At 47.6% G+C, this 17,818-nt stretch overlaps 1 protein-coding gene across 5 annotated transcripts in view; it reads left to right on the top strand.

The window, feature by feature from the left end:
• The window catches only part of SRCAP (Snf2-related CREBBP activator protein), a 33,436-nt gene extending 15,633 nt beyond the window's left edge, over positions 1-17,803 (top strand). For 2 of the 5 annotated variants that reach the window (XM_004691978.2, XM_012731810.1), the window contains exons 19-34: positions 246-415; positions 845-1,110; positions 1,321-1,608; positions 2,122-2,286; positions 2,567-2,752; positions 2,971-3,237; positions 3,559-5,039; positions 8,409-8,674; positions 8,810-9,012; positions 11,717-11,886; positions 12,029-12,225; positions 12,323-12,437; positions 12,647-12,766; positions 14,223-14,417; positions 14,556-14,639; positions 14,747-17,803. In XM_004691978.2, the coding sequence (XP_004692035.1) occupies positions 246-415; positions 845-1,110; positions 1,321-1,608; positions 2,122-2,286; positions 2,567-2,752; positions 2,971-3,237; positions 3,559-5,039; positions 8,409-8,674; positions 8,810-9,012; positions 11,717-11,886; positions 12,029-12,225; positions 12,323-12,437; positions 12,647-12,766; positions 14,223-14,417; positions 14,556-14,639; positions 14,747-17,413 (6,840 nt within the window). In that variant the 3' untranslated portion in view covers positions 17,414-17,803. The remainder of the gene's footprint in view (positions 1-245; positions 416-844; positions 1,111-1,320; positions 1,609-2,121; positions 2,287-2,566; positions 2,753-2,970; positions 3,238-3,558; positions 5,040-8,408; positions 8,675-8,809; positions 9,013-11,716; positions 11,887-12,028; positions 12,226-12,322; positions 12,438-12,646; positions 12,767-14,222; positions 14,418-14,555; positions 14,640-14,746) is intronic. The other 3 variants (XM_012731812.1, XM_012731813.1, XM_012731811.1) reach the window with 3 other exon arrangements.
• The last annotated feature ends 15 nt before the right edge of the window (positions 17,804-17,818 follow it).

Raw genomic sequence — 17,818 nt, 5'->3', positions numbered from 1 at the left:
TCTGGCTTTTGTTGTTATAAGGATTCTTCATATGTTCTACATATTAATCCCTTCAAATAGCAGATAAATGATTAGTAAATATTTTGTCCCATTCTGTGGGTTGCCTTTTCACTCTGTTGAAATGCCCTTTCATGCATTCCATTTATCATGTTTCTTTATTTATTGCCCTTATTTTTGGTGTTAGAAGTAAAGACATCATTGCTGTATTGGTTCTTTATCTCCTCCTTTTTTTGTTCTCGTGTCAGCGGATAGATATGGGTCGGTTTGATCTTATCGGCCTGGAGGGTCGTGTCTCTAGATATGAAGCTGACACATTTCTGCCCCGGCACCGCCTGTCCCGACGGGTACTGCTAGAGGTGGCTACTGCTCCTGACCCCCCACCACGACCCAAGCCAGTCAAGATGAAGGTCAACAGGTACCAGGGCTGAGTAATAGAGGGTGGGTTTCTAGAAAAAGTGACTACAACTGGTTGGGAGGAATTGGACTACAAAGGTAAGAGTTGAAGGCTGTCCTGGACTGTTTATATGAAATTAATGCAAAATACTGTAGAGGGGTTGGGAGAGAAAAACTCAGAGGTGGTATTGGGGTGGTCCTGGGATGAGTCCTTGTGTTTATAACTTGATTGTTTTTCCTTCTTTCTGCTTGGATTTCTTTTCTTTTCTCCTTTGGGTCTTTTCCTTTTTGCTTTTATACTTTAATCTTTCTCTCTCATCTTTCCTATTCTTTTCTTTCTTATTCCTTATTTTCTCCCTTTCTACCCATAACTTCTCTCTCATCTTTCCTATTCTTTTCTTTCTTATTCTTTATTTTCTCCCTTTCTACCCATAACTTGTTTTCCTTATAGGATGCTGCAGCCAGTGCCCAAACAAGAAGGCCGGACAGTGGTGGTGGTCAATAACCCACGGACTCCTCTGGGCCCTGTCCCAGTCCGACCTCCCCCAAGCCCTGAGCTTTCAGCCCAGCCCACCCCAGGCCCAACTCCTCCTGTGCTGCCAGCACCACTGATGGTGTCAGCCTCACCTGGTGGGCCTCCGCTTATTTCACCACCCCGGGCCCCTGGCCCTGTTCTGTTGCCCCCACTGCAGCCAAACAGTGGGCCTCTTCCCCAGGGTAAGTTGTGAGGGAATTAGGGTGCTCTGGGGTAGTTCAGGCAAATTTTCCAGGCCAGGGAAGTAGTTTATGAAGTTAGATTATTTGAGGTGATGGGTTGGAGACAGTGGTTTGTGTTTGATGGGCTGGAAGGGATTAATGTGTAATGGCTTCTGGGAACAGACTAAGGCTCTCTTTTGAGTATGAACAACATTTGCTTTGTGTCCACAGTGTTGCCATCCCCCTTGGGAGTCCTGAGTGGAACCTCACGGCCTCCCACACCAACTTTGTCCCTGAAGCCAGCCCCACCTGCCCCTGTTCGCCTGAGCCCAGCCCCACCCCCAGGGTCCTCTAGCCTGTTGAAACCCCTAACAGTGCCACCAGGCTACACTTTCCCTTCTGCTGCTGCCACCACCACTTCTACCACCACCACCACAGCTCCTACCACTGCAGTGCCAGCTCCTAATCCTGCCCCACAGCGTCTCATCCTGTCTCCTGATATGCAAGCTCGCCTGCCCTGTAAGTTCACACAGTTTTGAGAGGGCTAGAGACTTGAGATAGGAAGAGATGTATCTGCTGCAGAGCAGGAGGAGAAAGCTTGGGAGTGGGAGAGTACCAAATTCTAGATGGCTTATGTACTAGGTATTTTGCTAGTGGTAGTTTGTCAGGAGTCTTGAGTTCACAGTCCAGTGAGGGAGATGACACCTAGGTAGGTAAATGGTGGTAAACCCAACAGTAAAGGATTGTTTGGGATGAAAGAGCAGTGTGGAGGAGGGGAGGAGCAGTGTGGAGTAATGCTCTGTGTGGTGGCAGACCATTACTGGACGGACTGGAGGTTACTAAGCAAACAAGAATGGAATGAGTTGTACACCCAAAGCTCATATGCTTACAGGTGAAGGCTGAGTTTATTGGAACATGATAAATTGAGGGGGGAGTTTGGAAGAACCTGGAGACTTCTGCTTCTTGAAAGTGTGCAGAATGGAATTCAGCAGAGTGAGCTTTATGTACATTAAGCCCTTTCTTTGTTTATAGCAGGTGAAGTGGTCAGCATCGGGCAGTTGGCCTCATTGGCACAACGTCCAGTACCTAGTGCAGGGGGAAGCAAACCTCTCACCTTCCAAATCCAGGGCAACAAGCTGACTTTGACTGGTGCCCAGGTGCGCCAGCTTGCTGTGGGGCAGCCCCGCCCGCTGCAAAGTAGGTAAAACCCACCCCCTGTCCTGCCTTTTTCCTCCTCTTCCTTGTCCCCTTGTTTTTGTGGCTCTTTTCAGACATCAGCCTTTATGTTTCTTTCTTTAGCTTTTGGTGGGTGGGGCCAAAGGGAATGGCTGGGGGAGGGAGTCATTTGATAAAGACAAGGTTGAGGTCATTCTAGAGTCATTCCCTCTCTGTTCTGTCCCTTTCTTCTTGCCTTTGCCTCTGCCCTTCTCTGGCTGATAGCTGCTTCTTTCTCTCTTTCTCTTTTCCCTTAACCCAGGGAATGTGGTGCACCTGGTGTCAGCAGGGGGGCAGCACCACCTCATCAGCCAGCCTGCCCATGTGGCCCTCATCCAGGCCGTGGCCCCGACCCCTGGCCCCACCCCTGTCTCTGTGCTGCCTTCTTCGACCCCCAGCACCACCCCTGCCCCCACTGGCCTCAGCCTTCCGCTTGCTGCTAACCAGGGTGAGGCTCCTGGCCTTCCTACTTACTTAGCCCTCGCTGGCCTGGGTCCTCCCAGGCATACCCTGGGCTGCTGTCTGTACAGCCTTCCCTCAGTGTTGTTTTCCCTTGCCGGTATTTCCAGTATCTGTCTGCTGCCCTCTCCTGCCCCTGAACTTCTTCCATCCTTTGGGTCTCTTGTTTCTTTTCTACCTTCCCCTCAATGTAGCTTCCTCTTACAGTGCCACCAACCATGGTGAATAATACAGGCGTGGTGAAGATTGTAGTAAGACAGGCCCCTCGGGATGGAGTGACTTCTGTTCCTCCGTTGGCTCCAGCACCCCGGCCTCCAAGCTCTGGGCTTCCAGCTGTGTTGACTCCACGGTCCACGTTAACCCCTGGTCGGCTACCCACACCTACTCTGGGTACTGCCCGGGCCCCCATAGCCACGTCTACCCTGATGAGGCCCCTTCTCAAGCTGGTGCACAGTCCTTCGCCTGAAGTCAGTGGTGAGTCCAGGGTGGCTAAGGCCAGAAATTTTGCTAGAAATTGAGATAGAGTGGCCTGAGGGGTTTCTTAATCATAACTTTGGTTCCTTATCAATGTACTGACTCATTTGGGCCCAGAACTGGGCTGCTTGAGCCCTTCCCTAGTCCAAGATACATTTGTTGGACCTTAGAAGGAAATGTTGGATTTTTTGAATTTTTTATCTCATGGTTGGGAGTAAAGGTTTTTTGGAAAATAGGTGAAGCTGTGGTAAGGGGGAGGAGGGATAGGGAAATAGGAGTGGGAAAAGAATTCTGGGGCTAATTCATCCTCTGTTTCCACAGCTTCAGCACCCGGAGCTGCTCCTTTGACCATCTCTTCTCCTCTCCCTGGGCCAGCCTCTTCTTCAATGCCAGTCCCCAACTCCTCTCCCCTTGCTAGTCCTGTGTCCTCTACAGTTTCAGTTGGAGTGTCATCCTCACTGCCCATCTCTGTCTCAACCACACTTCCTGCTCCAGCCTCAGCTGCACTCACTCTCCCCACCTCAGCCCCCCTACCTGTTTCAGCTTCAGGCACAACTCTGTTGACCAATGTGACACCAACACTGGCACCTGTTGTCTCAGTGGCTCCTGGACTGCCTTCTTTGGCACCAACTGGAGCTTCCCCATCAGCATCAGCCTTGACTCTAGGTGTGGCCACAACTCCATCCCTGTCCCCATCTCAGGCACCTGGTCACCCTTTGTTGCTGGCGCCAGCCTCTTCACATGTTCCAGGGTTGAATTCAGCTGTGGCCCCAGCCTGTTCGCCTGTCCTGGTGCCAGCTTCAGCTCTGGCCAATCCTTTTCCGGCAGCACCAAATCCAGCTCCAGCTCAGGCTTCCCTTCTGGCTTCAGCACCTTCTTCATCTCAGGCTCTAGCCACGTCTCTGGCTCCACTAGCGGCACCACAGACGGCAATCCTGGCTTCTCCTGCTCCTTCTCTGGCTCCTCTTCCAGTCCTGGCTCCGTCGCCAGGTCCTGCTCCTGTCCTGGCTCCATCACAGACTCCGGTTCCAGTTCTGGCTTCATCTACTTCAGGAACTCCTTTAGCTTCAGCTTCTTCACTGGTGCCAGCCCCAACTCCTGTGTTGGGTCCAACATCAACTCAAACTATGGTACCAGCCCAGGTTCCATCAGCTCTCCCAAGCCCAGTTTCTACACAGGCACTGACCTTGGCCCCAGCTTTAGCATCTACTCTTGGTGGCTCGTCTCCATCTCAGACACTGTCCTTAGGAACAGGGAATCCCCAGGGGCCTTTTCCAGCTCAGACATTGTCGTTGACTCCAGCATCATCCCTAGTACCAGCTCCAGCCCAGACAATATCCTTGGCACCAGGACCACCACTGGGTCCCTCTCAGACGCTGTCTTTGGCTCCAGCACCCCCCCTGGCTCCACCTTCTCCGATGGGCCAAGCTCCAGCTCATACACTGACTTTGGCTCCAGTATCATCTGCTTCACTCCTCACTCCAGCTTCAGTGCAAACACTGACCTTGAGCCCTGCCCCAGTTCCGGTGCCCACCTTGGGCCCAGCTGTAGCTCCAGCTCTGGCACTGACCCCAGCCTCAACACAGACCTCAGCTTCCCTGGCATCCTCTCTTGTGGTTTCGGCATCTGGCTCCTCTCCCTTGCCTGTAACCATGGTATCCCGGCTGGCTGTTCCCAAGGATGAGCCTGAGACACTGACATTGCGCTCTGGTCCCCCCAGCCCACCCTCCGCTGCTACCTCGTTCAGTGGTCCCCGGCCTCGACGCCAACCCCCACCACCACCTCGCTCCCCTTTTTATCTGGTAAGTTTTACTGCCTCAAGGGAGAGGCAACAGGAAGTTGAGTTTCTTTGCAGTGTGGATGAAACAGTTATGTTAACTATTATCTTGGTTGATTGCAAAGCCTAGTTTTGCAGACTTAATACTAGAGTGTGGACAGATCCCTTTCCCTTGAGCCTGTATTTTTAAAAAGGGAATAATCATGTTCTAACTTCGGCAGAGGGATAATTGAGGACCTAATGTGTTTTTGAAACTTAATCGCTGATTTGTTCAGGACCACCTTTTTAGTCTCTTTGGGTCTTGATTATTTGTTTGAATTAGTGTTGGTATCTTACTTAACCCATTATATATAAGTGAAGAAACTAGCCCATTATGTTGTTAAGGATATACAACTAATGAAAATACAGGTGTGCTGACTATTGCTTTGTCTTCTCCACAAGAGGAATTCCTTGCAAATAGCAAGATTTTTCATAGTTGCTAAAACTATCACCATTAAATATTTGAATTTCTAGGGGAGAGATGACGCCAGAAAATAAAATTCCTTAAAGGTTGAGTCTGTGTCTTTTCGTGGTCATCTGTAGTAGTTACTCATCTTCATGGTGATTTAGAAGTTAATAAAAAATAACTGTTCCCTGTCCTTTATGAGCTTTCTTGTAGTCATATATATAGTTCTTACAGATTAAATTTACAACTTAGATGAGGATAAATCAGGAATAAGAAAGATCTAGTGATTCCCTCCAGACCTGCTCACTCTGTTATCAGAGTTGCTTAATCTTTGTCTCAGTCCCAATTCTTCCTCTCTGCACCCTGTCAGCGCTACCGACTCTTGCTCTGCCTTTTTTTTTGATGCTACCTGGTTGGTCTCGCTTGTTAGAGGTAGAAAGAAGAATACCTAGATTCTTTTCATAATACCTTTTTTCTTTAACCATTTTAGATATAAATTGCATGCCATACAGTTCACTCATTTAAAGTCACCTATTCACTGATTTAATATATTCAGAGGGTTGTGTAAACATCACCACGCAGTTGGTTTTAGAACATGATCATGGCTCTTACAGAGAAAGCAACACACTCTAAGCCATTATCCTTTCTTTTTTTTGAATGTCTACAAGAACTGTTATGTAGGCCGGAGGTATAGGGTATTAGAGGATTCACCAGACAATGTGGGGAGCAGAACAGTGAAATACACACTGCTGAGAGGAGCAGTAGGTGAGACAGGAGAGGTCTGCTGTGCCATGTCGATTAACTCTGGCCAGGAATCGAACTTACGCCGCAGTGGCTGGCAGTAGCTTGATAGCACTGAGACTTAGCACTTGTACCACCAGGGAGATCCCTGAAGCCATTATCCTTTATCCTTCCTGGCTCCAGCTACCATTAATCTACTTTTTGTCCATAGATTGTCAATGGAATGGTATATCACCTTCTGTGACTGACTCAGTTCACTTAGTTTCATGTTTTGGGGGTTCATTTATGATGTAGTATGTATCAGTACTTGATTTATATTGGATAACACTCCATTATGTGGATGTACTTTATGTGTGTGCATCCACTGATGGGAATGTTTGGATACTCTGTGTTTTGGCTATTATGAAAAAATCTGTTAAAAATCTGTGTTTTGGCTATTATGAAAAAATCTGTTAACAAGTTTTCATACATAGGTTTTATGTATTTCCATAGTTTTTCAGTTATATTGGACATTTACCTAGAATTGCTGGGTCATATGTTAACTTAACCATTTGAGACTGTAGACTCTCTTAGGACTACATTTAACAGTTTGAGAAAACGGTTTTTCAATGTAGTTCTGCCATTTTACATTTCCATCAACGCCTGTAGTGGGCCCAGGTTCTTACATCTTTGCCAACGAACACCTTTTTAATTATTGCCATCTAGTGGGTATGAGGTGGTATCTTGTGGTTTTGATTTGTATATTCCTAATAGCTAATTATGAGTGTCTTTTTCAGTGGTCATGTTTTTTCTTGATATATCCTCTTAGAAGAAATATCTTTTCAGATCATTTACCCTTTAAAATTTTAAGTTTTTTATTTTATTGCATTGTAAAAGTTCTTTATTCTGGAGACAAATTCTTTTTTAGATAAATTGTTTGGAAATATTTTCTCCTTTGCTGCTACTTCTGAGCACTGGCCTATAATTGATCTTCCTGTTGTTAATATGCTTTCCTTCTCATTTAGATCACTGGGATCCAAGAGGTCATGCTAAGGTAGCAGTCAAAAAAAAAAAGGAGATTTGGGACTCTTTTTTTTTCCAGGACCATATCTGGCAGGGGTTCAATGTCCATTATTATTTATTTTGTTAGTAGATACTTTCATTGACCTTCCAATTTGTATCAGGTAATGAATCTAGAACCTGGAAGACTAGTGAGCAAGAACAAATGCAGCCCATGTTATATCCAACTTTCAGTTTAGGGAGTAGAATACATTAAGAATCATACAAATATAAAATTCTAAGTGTGATAATTTAAAGAATAGTTAAATTAGCCTGTGAAACTGAATGCAAAATATGGGAAAGAATTGAGTCAAAGTCATAGAGATTTCTGGTCTTCCAGGACACTCCCCTTTTTACTTTCAATGTGATAACTACATGTCTGTTCCCACCCCACTTGATTGTAAACTGGCCCTTAGCAGAAACCAGCCATGAATTTGATTAGTTTCTTTGAATCTTGGCTGATGGTTTGAGGCAGACTTTTAATAATTGTGGGTTCGTTGCAAAAAAGACAATAACTTGGTTGTTCTCGGTTTAGGTGTTTATATAGAAATTTCCCGTCTTTTCTATAAGTTTGTTGGACATATAGATCTTAATTTTAAATATTCAGTCTACTTTGGTAGCATACAAGGAAAAAATCATACTTGTGAAGTTATTTACAACATTTTGAAGGGAATAACTTGGAAAACTACTAAAAGCATAGCGTATTTTTTATTATTATAGTTTATTTTTACATCATTTTCTGACTTTTCATCTTGTAATCCCCGTGAACTTGCATCGTGTATTTTTTTATTATTTTATTTTTTTAAAAGATTTACTTAATCATTCATACAGAACTGGGGTACAGGCCAGAGATGGGGAGGGTGAGAGGATTCACCAGGGACAGAGTGGGGAGCAGAACAGGCAGATCTACGAAGTGCACTGCTGAGGGGTCAGGAGAGGTATGCTGCGCCATGTGGTCACCTCAGGGATAGGCGGGAATCGAACTCATGAGGAAGTGGCTTATGCTTAGTGTAGTGCTTCAACCTGCTGCGCCACCAGGGAGGGCCCTGTGTATTTTTTTAATAATTGATTTCAATAGATTTATGTTTTATTTTGGGAGGACATTTCAAGTTTTGTTTTGTTTTTTTTAAATAAGGGGCCTCATTATTACTTTTTCCCCTTTACCCCTAGGACACTCTGGAGGAAAAGCGGAAGCGGCAGCGGTCTGAACGCCTGGAACGGATTTTCCAACTTAGTGAGGCTCATGGGGCCCTGGCACCTGTGTATGGGACTGAAGTCTTGGATTTCTGTACCCTATCCCAACCTGTTGCCAGTCCCATCGGTCCTCGTTCTCCTGGCCCCAGCCACCCTACCTTTTGGACTTATACCGAGGCTGCCCGCCGGGCTGTACTGTTTCCCCAGCAACGACTAGACCAGCTGTCAGAAATCATTGAGAGGTTGGCAGGGCTAAGTGCTAATGGGAAGCGGGTCTTGGGGCCTCAGAATGGATGTAGTGGTTAGGGCTGGTGAAGGTGCTAACTTCTGGGGCCTTTCGGAGTACTGTCTCTTACACTGTTTGCTTTCTTTTGCAGGTTCATCTTTGTCATGCCTCCTGTGGAGGCTCCTCCCCCTTCCCTGCATGCCTGCCATCCACCTCCTTGGCTGGCCCCACGTCAGGTAGCCTTTCAGGAGCAACTGGCCTGTGAGCTCTGGCCCCGGGCTCGTCCATTGCACCGAATTGTGTGTAACATGCGCACCCAGTTCCCTGACTTGAGGCTCATCCAGTATGATTGCGGTGAGTACACTGGCCAGTAATGGCCCCTTGGCCTCTTTCCTTGTCTGTAGTAGTAAGTCTATTACATCAGTGATGCTGTACATTAATAATCTCTGTGGATTTCATTAAACAGTTTTTATTGAGTTTTGCTATGAGCAAAATGAAGAAATTTAGGCTGTATAATGGATTCTTGGAGTTTATGAATTTGACTTTGATGAAAGTTGAAAATGTGTCCTGCTCACTCATTCATTCAGTGATTATTTTGGTGATCATCTGCTTTTTAAATCATTTGGGATACAATGGCAAACAAGATAGCATGGTGTAGAGTGTTCACTTTTGGGGGAAGGGTAGTCTAAGATCACATAAAGTAGTTTTTGTTTTGGGGGAAATCAAGAATACTTGTATTGGTTAGAATGTGTTTAACAGAAAGTAAGTAGTAGTGACTTAAGTGATGACAACGTTTTTTGTTTACCTGAATAAGAAATTCTTAGACTAATGGTGTACAGGTGAGGTATCCTTTTTTTTTTTTTTTAAGATTTATTTATTTGTGCATACAGAACTGGGGTACAGGCCAGAGGCTCAGGGGCGGTGAGAGGCTTCACCAGAGACAGAGTGGGGAGCAGAACAGGCAGATCGAGGAAGTACACTGCTGAGGGGAGCAGCGGGCGGGTCAGGAGAGGTCTGCCACGCCATGTGGTCACCTCCGGGGCAGGCGGGAATCGAACTCATGCTCATGCGGAAGCGGCTTTAGATTCTCAGTGTTGTGCTTTAACCCGCTGCGCCACCAGGGAGGGACGAGGTATCCTTTTTTTAAAAAAAATTTTAAAGGTTTGTACATACAGAATTGGGATACAGGCCTGCTGTGCAGAGGGGTGAGATGGTTCACCAGAGACAGAGTGGATAACAACAGGCAGATTGACTTGAAGTACATTGCTGAGGGGAGCAGTGGGAGGGTGAGGAGAGGTCTGCCTCACCATGTGGGTCACCTCCCTGGCCAGGGATGCAACTCCTGCTGCAGTGGCTGTGGGGTAGCTTCATAGTGCTGCGCTTTAACCCGCTGTACCAACAGGGAGGGTCCTATAGGTGAAGTATCTTCATGGATCTAGGACCTCCTGTTTTTTTTTTCCTTCCTTTGCTTTTTCTTTTTTTTTTTTTTTTTTTTAAAGTTGTATTTATTTATGCATTCAGCACTGGGGTATAACACAGAAGTTCAGGGTTGGTGAGAGGAGTCACCAGAGATCAAGTGGGGAGCAGAACGGGCAATTTGACAAAGTACACTACTGAGGGAAGCAGCAGGCGAGATAGGAGAGGTCTGCTGCGCTATGTGGGTCAGCTCCCGGGATAGGGGTCGAACTTGCATTGAAGCTGCTATGGCTTAGCTTGCAAGTGCTGTGCTTTAACCCTCTGTGCCACCAGGGAGGGTTACTGCCTTACCATTCTTTGCTTTCTGTTTGTATTCTAATGCTTATTTTTTCATGGTCTTAAGATGATTGCCATTAACTCCAGGGAGCCCATCAATGCTCTAAGCTGGAAGCAAGGGGTTAAGACAACACTCCTAGGAAGTGTGTCTTTGTAGGAAGTAAAGCCCTCCTAATTGACTTTGCTTCACAATTCATTGGTGCAAATTGGGCCACATGCCCATTTCTTGAACAATTCCTAACAAAGGAAAATGGGTAAGAGAACTGTGGCTTATTTAGGCCTATCACAATTTCTTTCTGAGGTTGTGTTGGTAGTCTCCATTGCTTGGCATCAAGAGATCTCTGGAGGTGCCCACTGCGTTTGTTAACCAGGTTCTGTTATACAATAAGTCTGTTGGACAGTAGTGAATAATTTTATAGTAACATGTTTTTGGAGATTTTCTGAATGCCCAAAAAGCCAGTAGAGTATTAATATGTATTTAATAAATGTTTTAGCATAAAAAATTTTATAACACTTGAAGCAGGAGTATAATGGACCAGGCGAGAAAATAACAAAAATAATGAACAACCATATACCAGAGACATTTTGCGGGGGTGGAGTGGGGAATGGGATCAAAAGTGGGGGTGGTGGGCAGGGAAGTGCACGGGATTATGGTGATGGCACACGGGTGACTTGGTGATGGGAAACCCGCGGGGATTACAATTGAGATGGAAAAAAAAATGTACAAAATGATGTAAAAATAAACTGTTATAAAATAAATAAATAAATAAATAAACAAAATTTTATAACACTTGAAATCTGAGTAGATGATTTATAAATCTTTATTAAAATTACTCAAACTGATTTATCCAAAAATGTTACAGAAATTATTTTGGTGTTTGATGGAAAGTTGAACATAAAATCCTGACTGTATTTCTGATTTGTGATCTTAAATCCCTGTCTATAAGATATGACCATGGGTTTGGTGATGTCTGTCCTCTGAATTTGTTCTGTGTTTCAGCTGATATAACTAGGTGCAAAACTTAAACATATCTTGCTCAAAGACCACAGAGGATTCCATTTTCTCTCTGAGGTTTTTATTACCCTATCCCAAATTACTGTCAAAGAAGTGAAATCCAAGATAGGAGCAGACTGAAGAGTGAACTCTTAAGGGAAAGAAAATATATAAACTTAAGTATTTCTGATATCCTAGGCTAATTGAAACCCTGGCCTGAAACTTCATTATTTAACTGCACCATTCCAGTGCTAAGTGTTCCTCCCATTTTGGCTTATTGCTAGCTCCCTGTACACCTTCATATCTCTTTAGGAAAGTTGCAAACATTGGCAGTGCTGTTGCGACAGCTCAAGGCGGAGGGCCACCGGGTGCTCATATTCACACAGATGACCCGAATGCTGGATGTATTGGAACAGTTTCTCACCTACCATGGCCACCTCTACTTGCGTCTGGATGGATCTACTAGAGTTGAACAGAGACAGGTAACCAGGCATCAGTAGCCCTTACAGTCTAAAACTTTAGCTTCTACCTCCTTTTTCCAGGCTTGGGGTCCCAGGAAGGGTCCAGCTAAGCCTTGAATTTGTCTTGTCTTCCAACACTGTCTTTGTTTTCCTTTCCCTCTAGGCCTTGATGGAACGATTCAATGCAGACAAACGCATATTTTGCTTCATCCTATCAACTCGGAGTGGGGGTGTGGGCGTGAACCTGACAGGAGCAGACACTGTTGTTTTTTATGACAGTGACTGGAATCCCACCATGGATGCTCAGGCCCAGGATCGTTGTCATAGAATTGGCCAAACGCGAGATGTTCACATTTATAGGTATTGCCTAATCTCCCCTCACCTTGCTTCCCCTTTGCAGATAGTGTCTTATTAATGTGTATGTTTACACATGACCTTCTTCATCCCCCCTCCCCAGGCTTATCAGTGAACGGACAGTGGAGGAGAACATTCTTAAAAAGGCAAATCAGAAGAGAATGTTGGGAGACATGGCCATTGAGGGAGGCAACTTTACCACAGCCTACTTTAAACAGGTACTAAGATTTAGCCTATGCAGGAGACAACTGCTATACCTATAGGAGTTATATAAAAGAGTGTGCTTTGGCCTGCACACACCTGGCTCATAAAGAAGTAGCATTCCTATTACTTCCAAGAACTATCAACCCATAGCTATAGTCCTGAGAACAGCATTCTGTGGGCTCTAACACTTTTTCCCTTGCACACTTTTTCCTTTGTCCAATAGCAGACCATCCGAGAGCTGTTTGATATGCCACTGGAGGAGACATCTGGATCATCTGCACCCTCTGCCCCAGAAGAGGAGGAAGAAACTGTGGCCAGCAAGCAGACCCATATTTTGGAGCAGGTGAAAAAGGAGTGGGCAGTCTCTGGAGTAGACGAATGTTCCACTGAGTGTTCTTTCTTGATCTGTTGAGCTGGCCAATACCATCAGCTTCTAGAGTTGGGCTAGGTGCAGAAGAAGTAAGAAAAAGGTTTTTCTTTGACATAGGTAGGATGAACGGTAGATCCTGGGGGTGGGGTGGGGGCAGTCAAGTATGAAGGAAAGTCATAGAACTGGCCATATCAACTAGCTAGGGGATTTGGTGGTGGAAAGGGAGCGCTGCTGTTTCTGCTGCTTCCCACTTACAGTTGGCCTTTGGTAGTTACAAGTAGATTGCTTATTGGTTCACAAACTTCCTATCAGACAAGATTGGAGTTCCAAGACTTGCGTGCCAACAATGCTTCTTAATTGTATTCAGACTGTCTTTTTAATTTTCTTTTTTTTTAAAGATTGATTTATTTATGCATATAGAACTGGGGTACAGGGCAGAGGTGCAGGGGGTGATAGAATGTACCATAGACAGTGGGGAGCAGAACAGGCAGATGTACTGAAATACACTGCTGAGGGGAGCAGCGGATGGTTGGGGATCGAACTCATGCTGCAGTGGCTGCGGTAGCTTCATAGTACTGTGCTTTTAACCCGTTGGCCACCAGGGAGGGCCCCATCTTTTTAATTTTCTGAGCCTCACTTTTAACTTTATCAAAATACTAATGAGAAGAAAGTCACTAAGGACTAAAGGAAACAATAGATCCAAGAAGTGCTTTGTATATGATACAAATTCTTACTTTTTAAATAATGATGTATGATATTTTTAAAAGATGTGTTTATTTATGCATACAACAACTAGAGTACAGGTCAAAGTGACAGGGAGGGGAAATGAGAGGATTCATCAGTGATAAAGTGGAGAGCAGAACAGGCAGATCTATTGAGCTACATTGCTGACAGGACCAGTGGGTGAGATGGTAGAGATCTGCTGCACCATGTGGGTCACCTCCCCAGTGGGGATCGAACTGGTGCTGCAGTGGTTGCTGACAGCTTCATAGTGCTGTACATTTACTACAGGTGTAGATTATGGCAAAGATAATCAAGCACCTTCCTCTCATTGCGGAGCATGCTGTAGGCGACTTCCCTTGGTAATTTTGGTGTGAGGTCCCTGGGTATTCATCTCAATAATGATCAGATGTGGTTAGCCCATTTTCAGTGCAAAAGATAATTGTGGCTTTTTTTATTATTATTAAAATTTTCTGGGACTTTTTTTTTTTAACTAGTTAAGACTAATTGGAAAAGGAAAGGAGATAATCTCAAGTAGTTCTTTTGTTTCTGATGGGAGTTTTAATCTAATCCATTTCATTGCTTTAGTAACTCAAGGAACTCAGAGAGAGTTGAGTTCTGTTGTACACCTGGTTTGGTGTAAACTTTTCCCCAGAATGAAATCACAGAATGTAAAGTGTTCTTGTTTTTCCCTCCATATCCTCACAAGGCATTATGTCGGGCAGAGGATGAAGAAGATATTCGTGCGGCTACCCAGGCCAAGGCTGAACAGGTGGCTGAACTTGCAGAATTTAATGAGAATGATGGATTTCCTGCTGGTGAGGGAGAGGAGTCTAGTCGACCTGGGGCTGAGGATGAGGAGATGTCCCGGGCTGAGCAGGAAATTGCTGCCCTGGTAGAACAGGTCAGTTGGATTAATCTCAGTTTAACCTTCCACAACTCCTAAACTCTGACCTTTCTGTTTTTCCTGGCAATCGTAATCAAGAATGATAGGCCCTGGACATCAGGCCCCAGTGTTTACTACCACTGTTCCTCCCTACAGCTTACTCCTATTGAGCGGTATGCCATGAAATTCCTTGAAGCTTCACTGGAAGAAGTGAGCCGAGAGGAGCTCAAGCAGGCAGAAGTGAGTATTTCTAGGGGATGGGGCTAGAAGTGGGAAGCTGTTGCTTTCTGCTATTCCCCGCCCTGCTTGCCTCCCTCCGACCACCCCATGGGCTCTGTTGTTGGTAGGAGCAAGTGGAAGCTGCCCGCAAGGACCTGGACCAAGCCAAGGAGGAGGTGTTCCGCTTACCCCAAGAGGAGGAGGAGGGGCCAGGGGCTGGGGATGAGGTTTCCTGTGGGACTGGTGGAGGCAGCCACCGACGCAGTAAGAAGGCAAAGGCCCCTGAAAGGCCAGGGACTCGCGTCAGTGAGCGTCTTCGTGGAGCCCGGGCTGAGACTCAAGGGGCAAACCACACTCCTGTTACATCCACCCATCATGCCCGCAGCACCTCCACTCCCCCTCGCTGCAGCCCTGCCAGGGAACGAATTCCCCGGCCATCACCTAGACCTCGGCCCACTCCAACTTCTGTTTCTGCAACAATCCCTGCCCCAACCCCAGTTTCAATCCCAGCCCCAATCCCCATTTCAGCCCCCAGTCCAATGACCACACTTCCTGTCCATATCCTACCTTCTCCCCCGCTTCCTCCTTCACAGATTCCTTCCTCTTGTTCTTCTGCCTGTACCCCTCCTCCTGCTTGTACCCCCCCACCAGCTCATACTCCACCTCCAACCCAAACCTCTCTCATAACTCCTTCTTCCCCTCCCTTGCTTGGTCTACCTTCTGTACCTGTCTCCCCCCCAGTCACCAACTTCCCTTTGGGACTGGGGCCTGAGGCAGAGCTGTGTACACAAGCATTGTCATCTGCCGAATCCCTAGAGCTGGCCGATATTGCCAGTTCCGAAACTTCCCTGCATACTCTTGTGCCCCCTAAGGATCTGTTGCCCGTTGCTGTTGAGATCCTACCTATGTCAGAGAAGAACCTTTCTCTCACCTCTTCTGCACCTAGCCCAACTCTGGAGGCTGGCAGCATCCCCAACGGTCAAGAGCAGGAGGTGCCAGAGTCTGCTGAGGGGCCCATCCTCACAGTGCTGCCTGATGGGAAGGAGGCGCCCATGTGTTTGAGTGAGAGCAATGGGCTGGATCTCCCACCCTCAGCAGCATCTGATGAGCTACTTCAGGAATCATTGGAGGCTGACAAGAAAGCAGAAGAGCTGGTGGAGGCCCAGACTCCAATCTCCAGCCCAGAGAAGCCACAGGAACTTGTTTCAGCTGAGGTCGCAGCCCCATCAACCTCATCCTCAGCCACCTCATCACCTGAAGGTCCTTCACCTGCCCGGCCTCCTCGGCGTCGCACCAGTGCTGATGTAGAAATTAGGGGTCAAGGAGCTGGTCGGCCAGGGCAGCCTCCAGGCCCTAAAGTGCTCCGCAAGCTGCCAGGACGACTAGTAACTGTGGTAGAAGAAAAGGAACTGGTGAGGCGACGGCGACAGCAGCGGGCAACTGCCAGTACCCTAGTGCCTGGGGTCTCTGAGACTGGCGCCAGCCCAGGAAGCCCATCTACCCGCAGCATGTCAGGGCCAGAATCCTCACCTCCCACCAGTGGGCCCTGTGAAGCTCCTCCATCCACACTGCCCACCCCAACCCAGCAGCCCTTCATAGCTCGCCATCGCATCGAGCTGGGGGTGACTGGTGGGGGCAGTCCAGAGAATGGAGAAGGGGTATTGCTTGCCATCACCCCTCCTGCTGTGAAACGTCGAAGGGGGAGGCCCCCCAAGAAGAACAGGTCTCCAGCAGATGCTGGGCGAGGGGTAGATGAAGCACCTTCATCCACCTCTAAGGGAAAAACCAACGGGGCTGACCAAGTCCCTGGGGCTGAGACCCTTATTGTTGCGGAGCCTGTTCTAGGACCCCAGCTTGTTCCTGGTCCCCAGCCTCATGGACCTCAGCCAGTTCACAGACCGGAGTCCATCATCCTATCACCTGTGGAGAAAAGAAGGCGTGGGCGGCCCCCTAAGGCACGAGATTTGCCCACTCCTGGGACCATTTCCTCTCCAGGGGACGGCAACTTAGAGAGCCGGACACAGCCACTCCCGCTGCCACCACTCTTAGCCTGTCCCACTGCTACTGTCGCCAACACTGTCACAACTCTTACCATTTCATCATCCCCACCCAAGCGGAAGCGGGGCCGACCTCCCAAGAATCCACCATCACCTCGGCCTAGCCAGCTCCCTGTCTTGGACCGTGACAGCTCTTCTGTCCTTGAGAGCTGTGGATTGGGGAGGCGGCGACAACCCCAGGGCCAGGGGGAAAGTGAGGGTAGTTCCTCTGATGAGGATGGAAGCCGCCCCCTCACCCGCCTGGCCCGCCTGCGGCTCGAAGCAGAGGGGATTCGGGGACGGAAGAGTGAAGGGTCCATGATGGTGGCTGTAATTCAGGATGACTTGGATTTAGCAGATAGTGGGCCAGGCGGGTTAGAATTGACACCTCCTGTGGTCTCAATAGCTCCAAAACTGCGCTCCACCCGGCTGCGTCCAGGGTCTCTAGTCCCCCCACTAGAGACTGAGAAGGTGCCTCGAAAACGGGCAGGGGTCCCTGTTGGTGGTGGACCTGGGCTGACAAAGCGGGGTCGTCTACAGCCCCCCAGTCCTTTGGGGCCTGAGGGCTCAGTAGAAGAGTCTGAGGCTGAAGCCTCAGGTGAGGAGGAGGAAGGGGATGGGACCCCACGCCGGAGGCCTGGCTCCCGCCGGCTCGGTGGGGCCACTAACCAAGGGGACCAGCGCATCCTGCGTAGCAGTGCCCCTCCCCACCTGGCTGGCCCTGCCATTAGTCACAGAGGCCGCAAGGCCAAGACGTGAGTGGGCTGCCCCTCTGCCTAGGCTTTCCACCATGGTCCCTCTCCCTCCACAACCAGGCCTGACTCTTAACCACTACTTGAAGTCTTTTGAGGGGGAAAGCCTCCAGGGAGACTAAGGGGCCTTCTCCCTTCTTTCCACCAAAGTAGGGGGTAGGCAACTGGTTGTCAATGGGGCTCTTCACACATCCCCTTCCCTTCCACCCCACGTGGCTGGGCAGTGTTAAGGGTGGCAAGATAGTCTCTGTCCCCACCCCCTTGTACTTGATTCCCCAGCTATCTTTCACAGCCCCCCACCCTTAGGGGAAAGGGGAGGGGCTTCTCTACAATGAGTTTTTTTTCCTTTTTTTTTTTTAAGAAGAAAAAAATAATAAACTTAGTTTCTGTATGAGCATCCGCGTAAGGAAGC

This window comes from Condylura cristata, unplaced genomic scaffold (genome assembly GCF_000260355.1).
Source record: "Condylura cristata isolate star-nosed mole 26May11 unplaced genomic scaffold, ConCri1.0 scaffold00032, whole genome shotgun sequence".
Lineage (NCBI taxonomy): Eukaryota > Metazoa > Chordata > Mammalia > Eulipotyphla > Talpidae > Condylura > Condylura cristata.
This window is presented reverse-complemented; position numbering and strand designations above follow the sequence as displayed.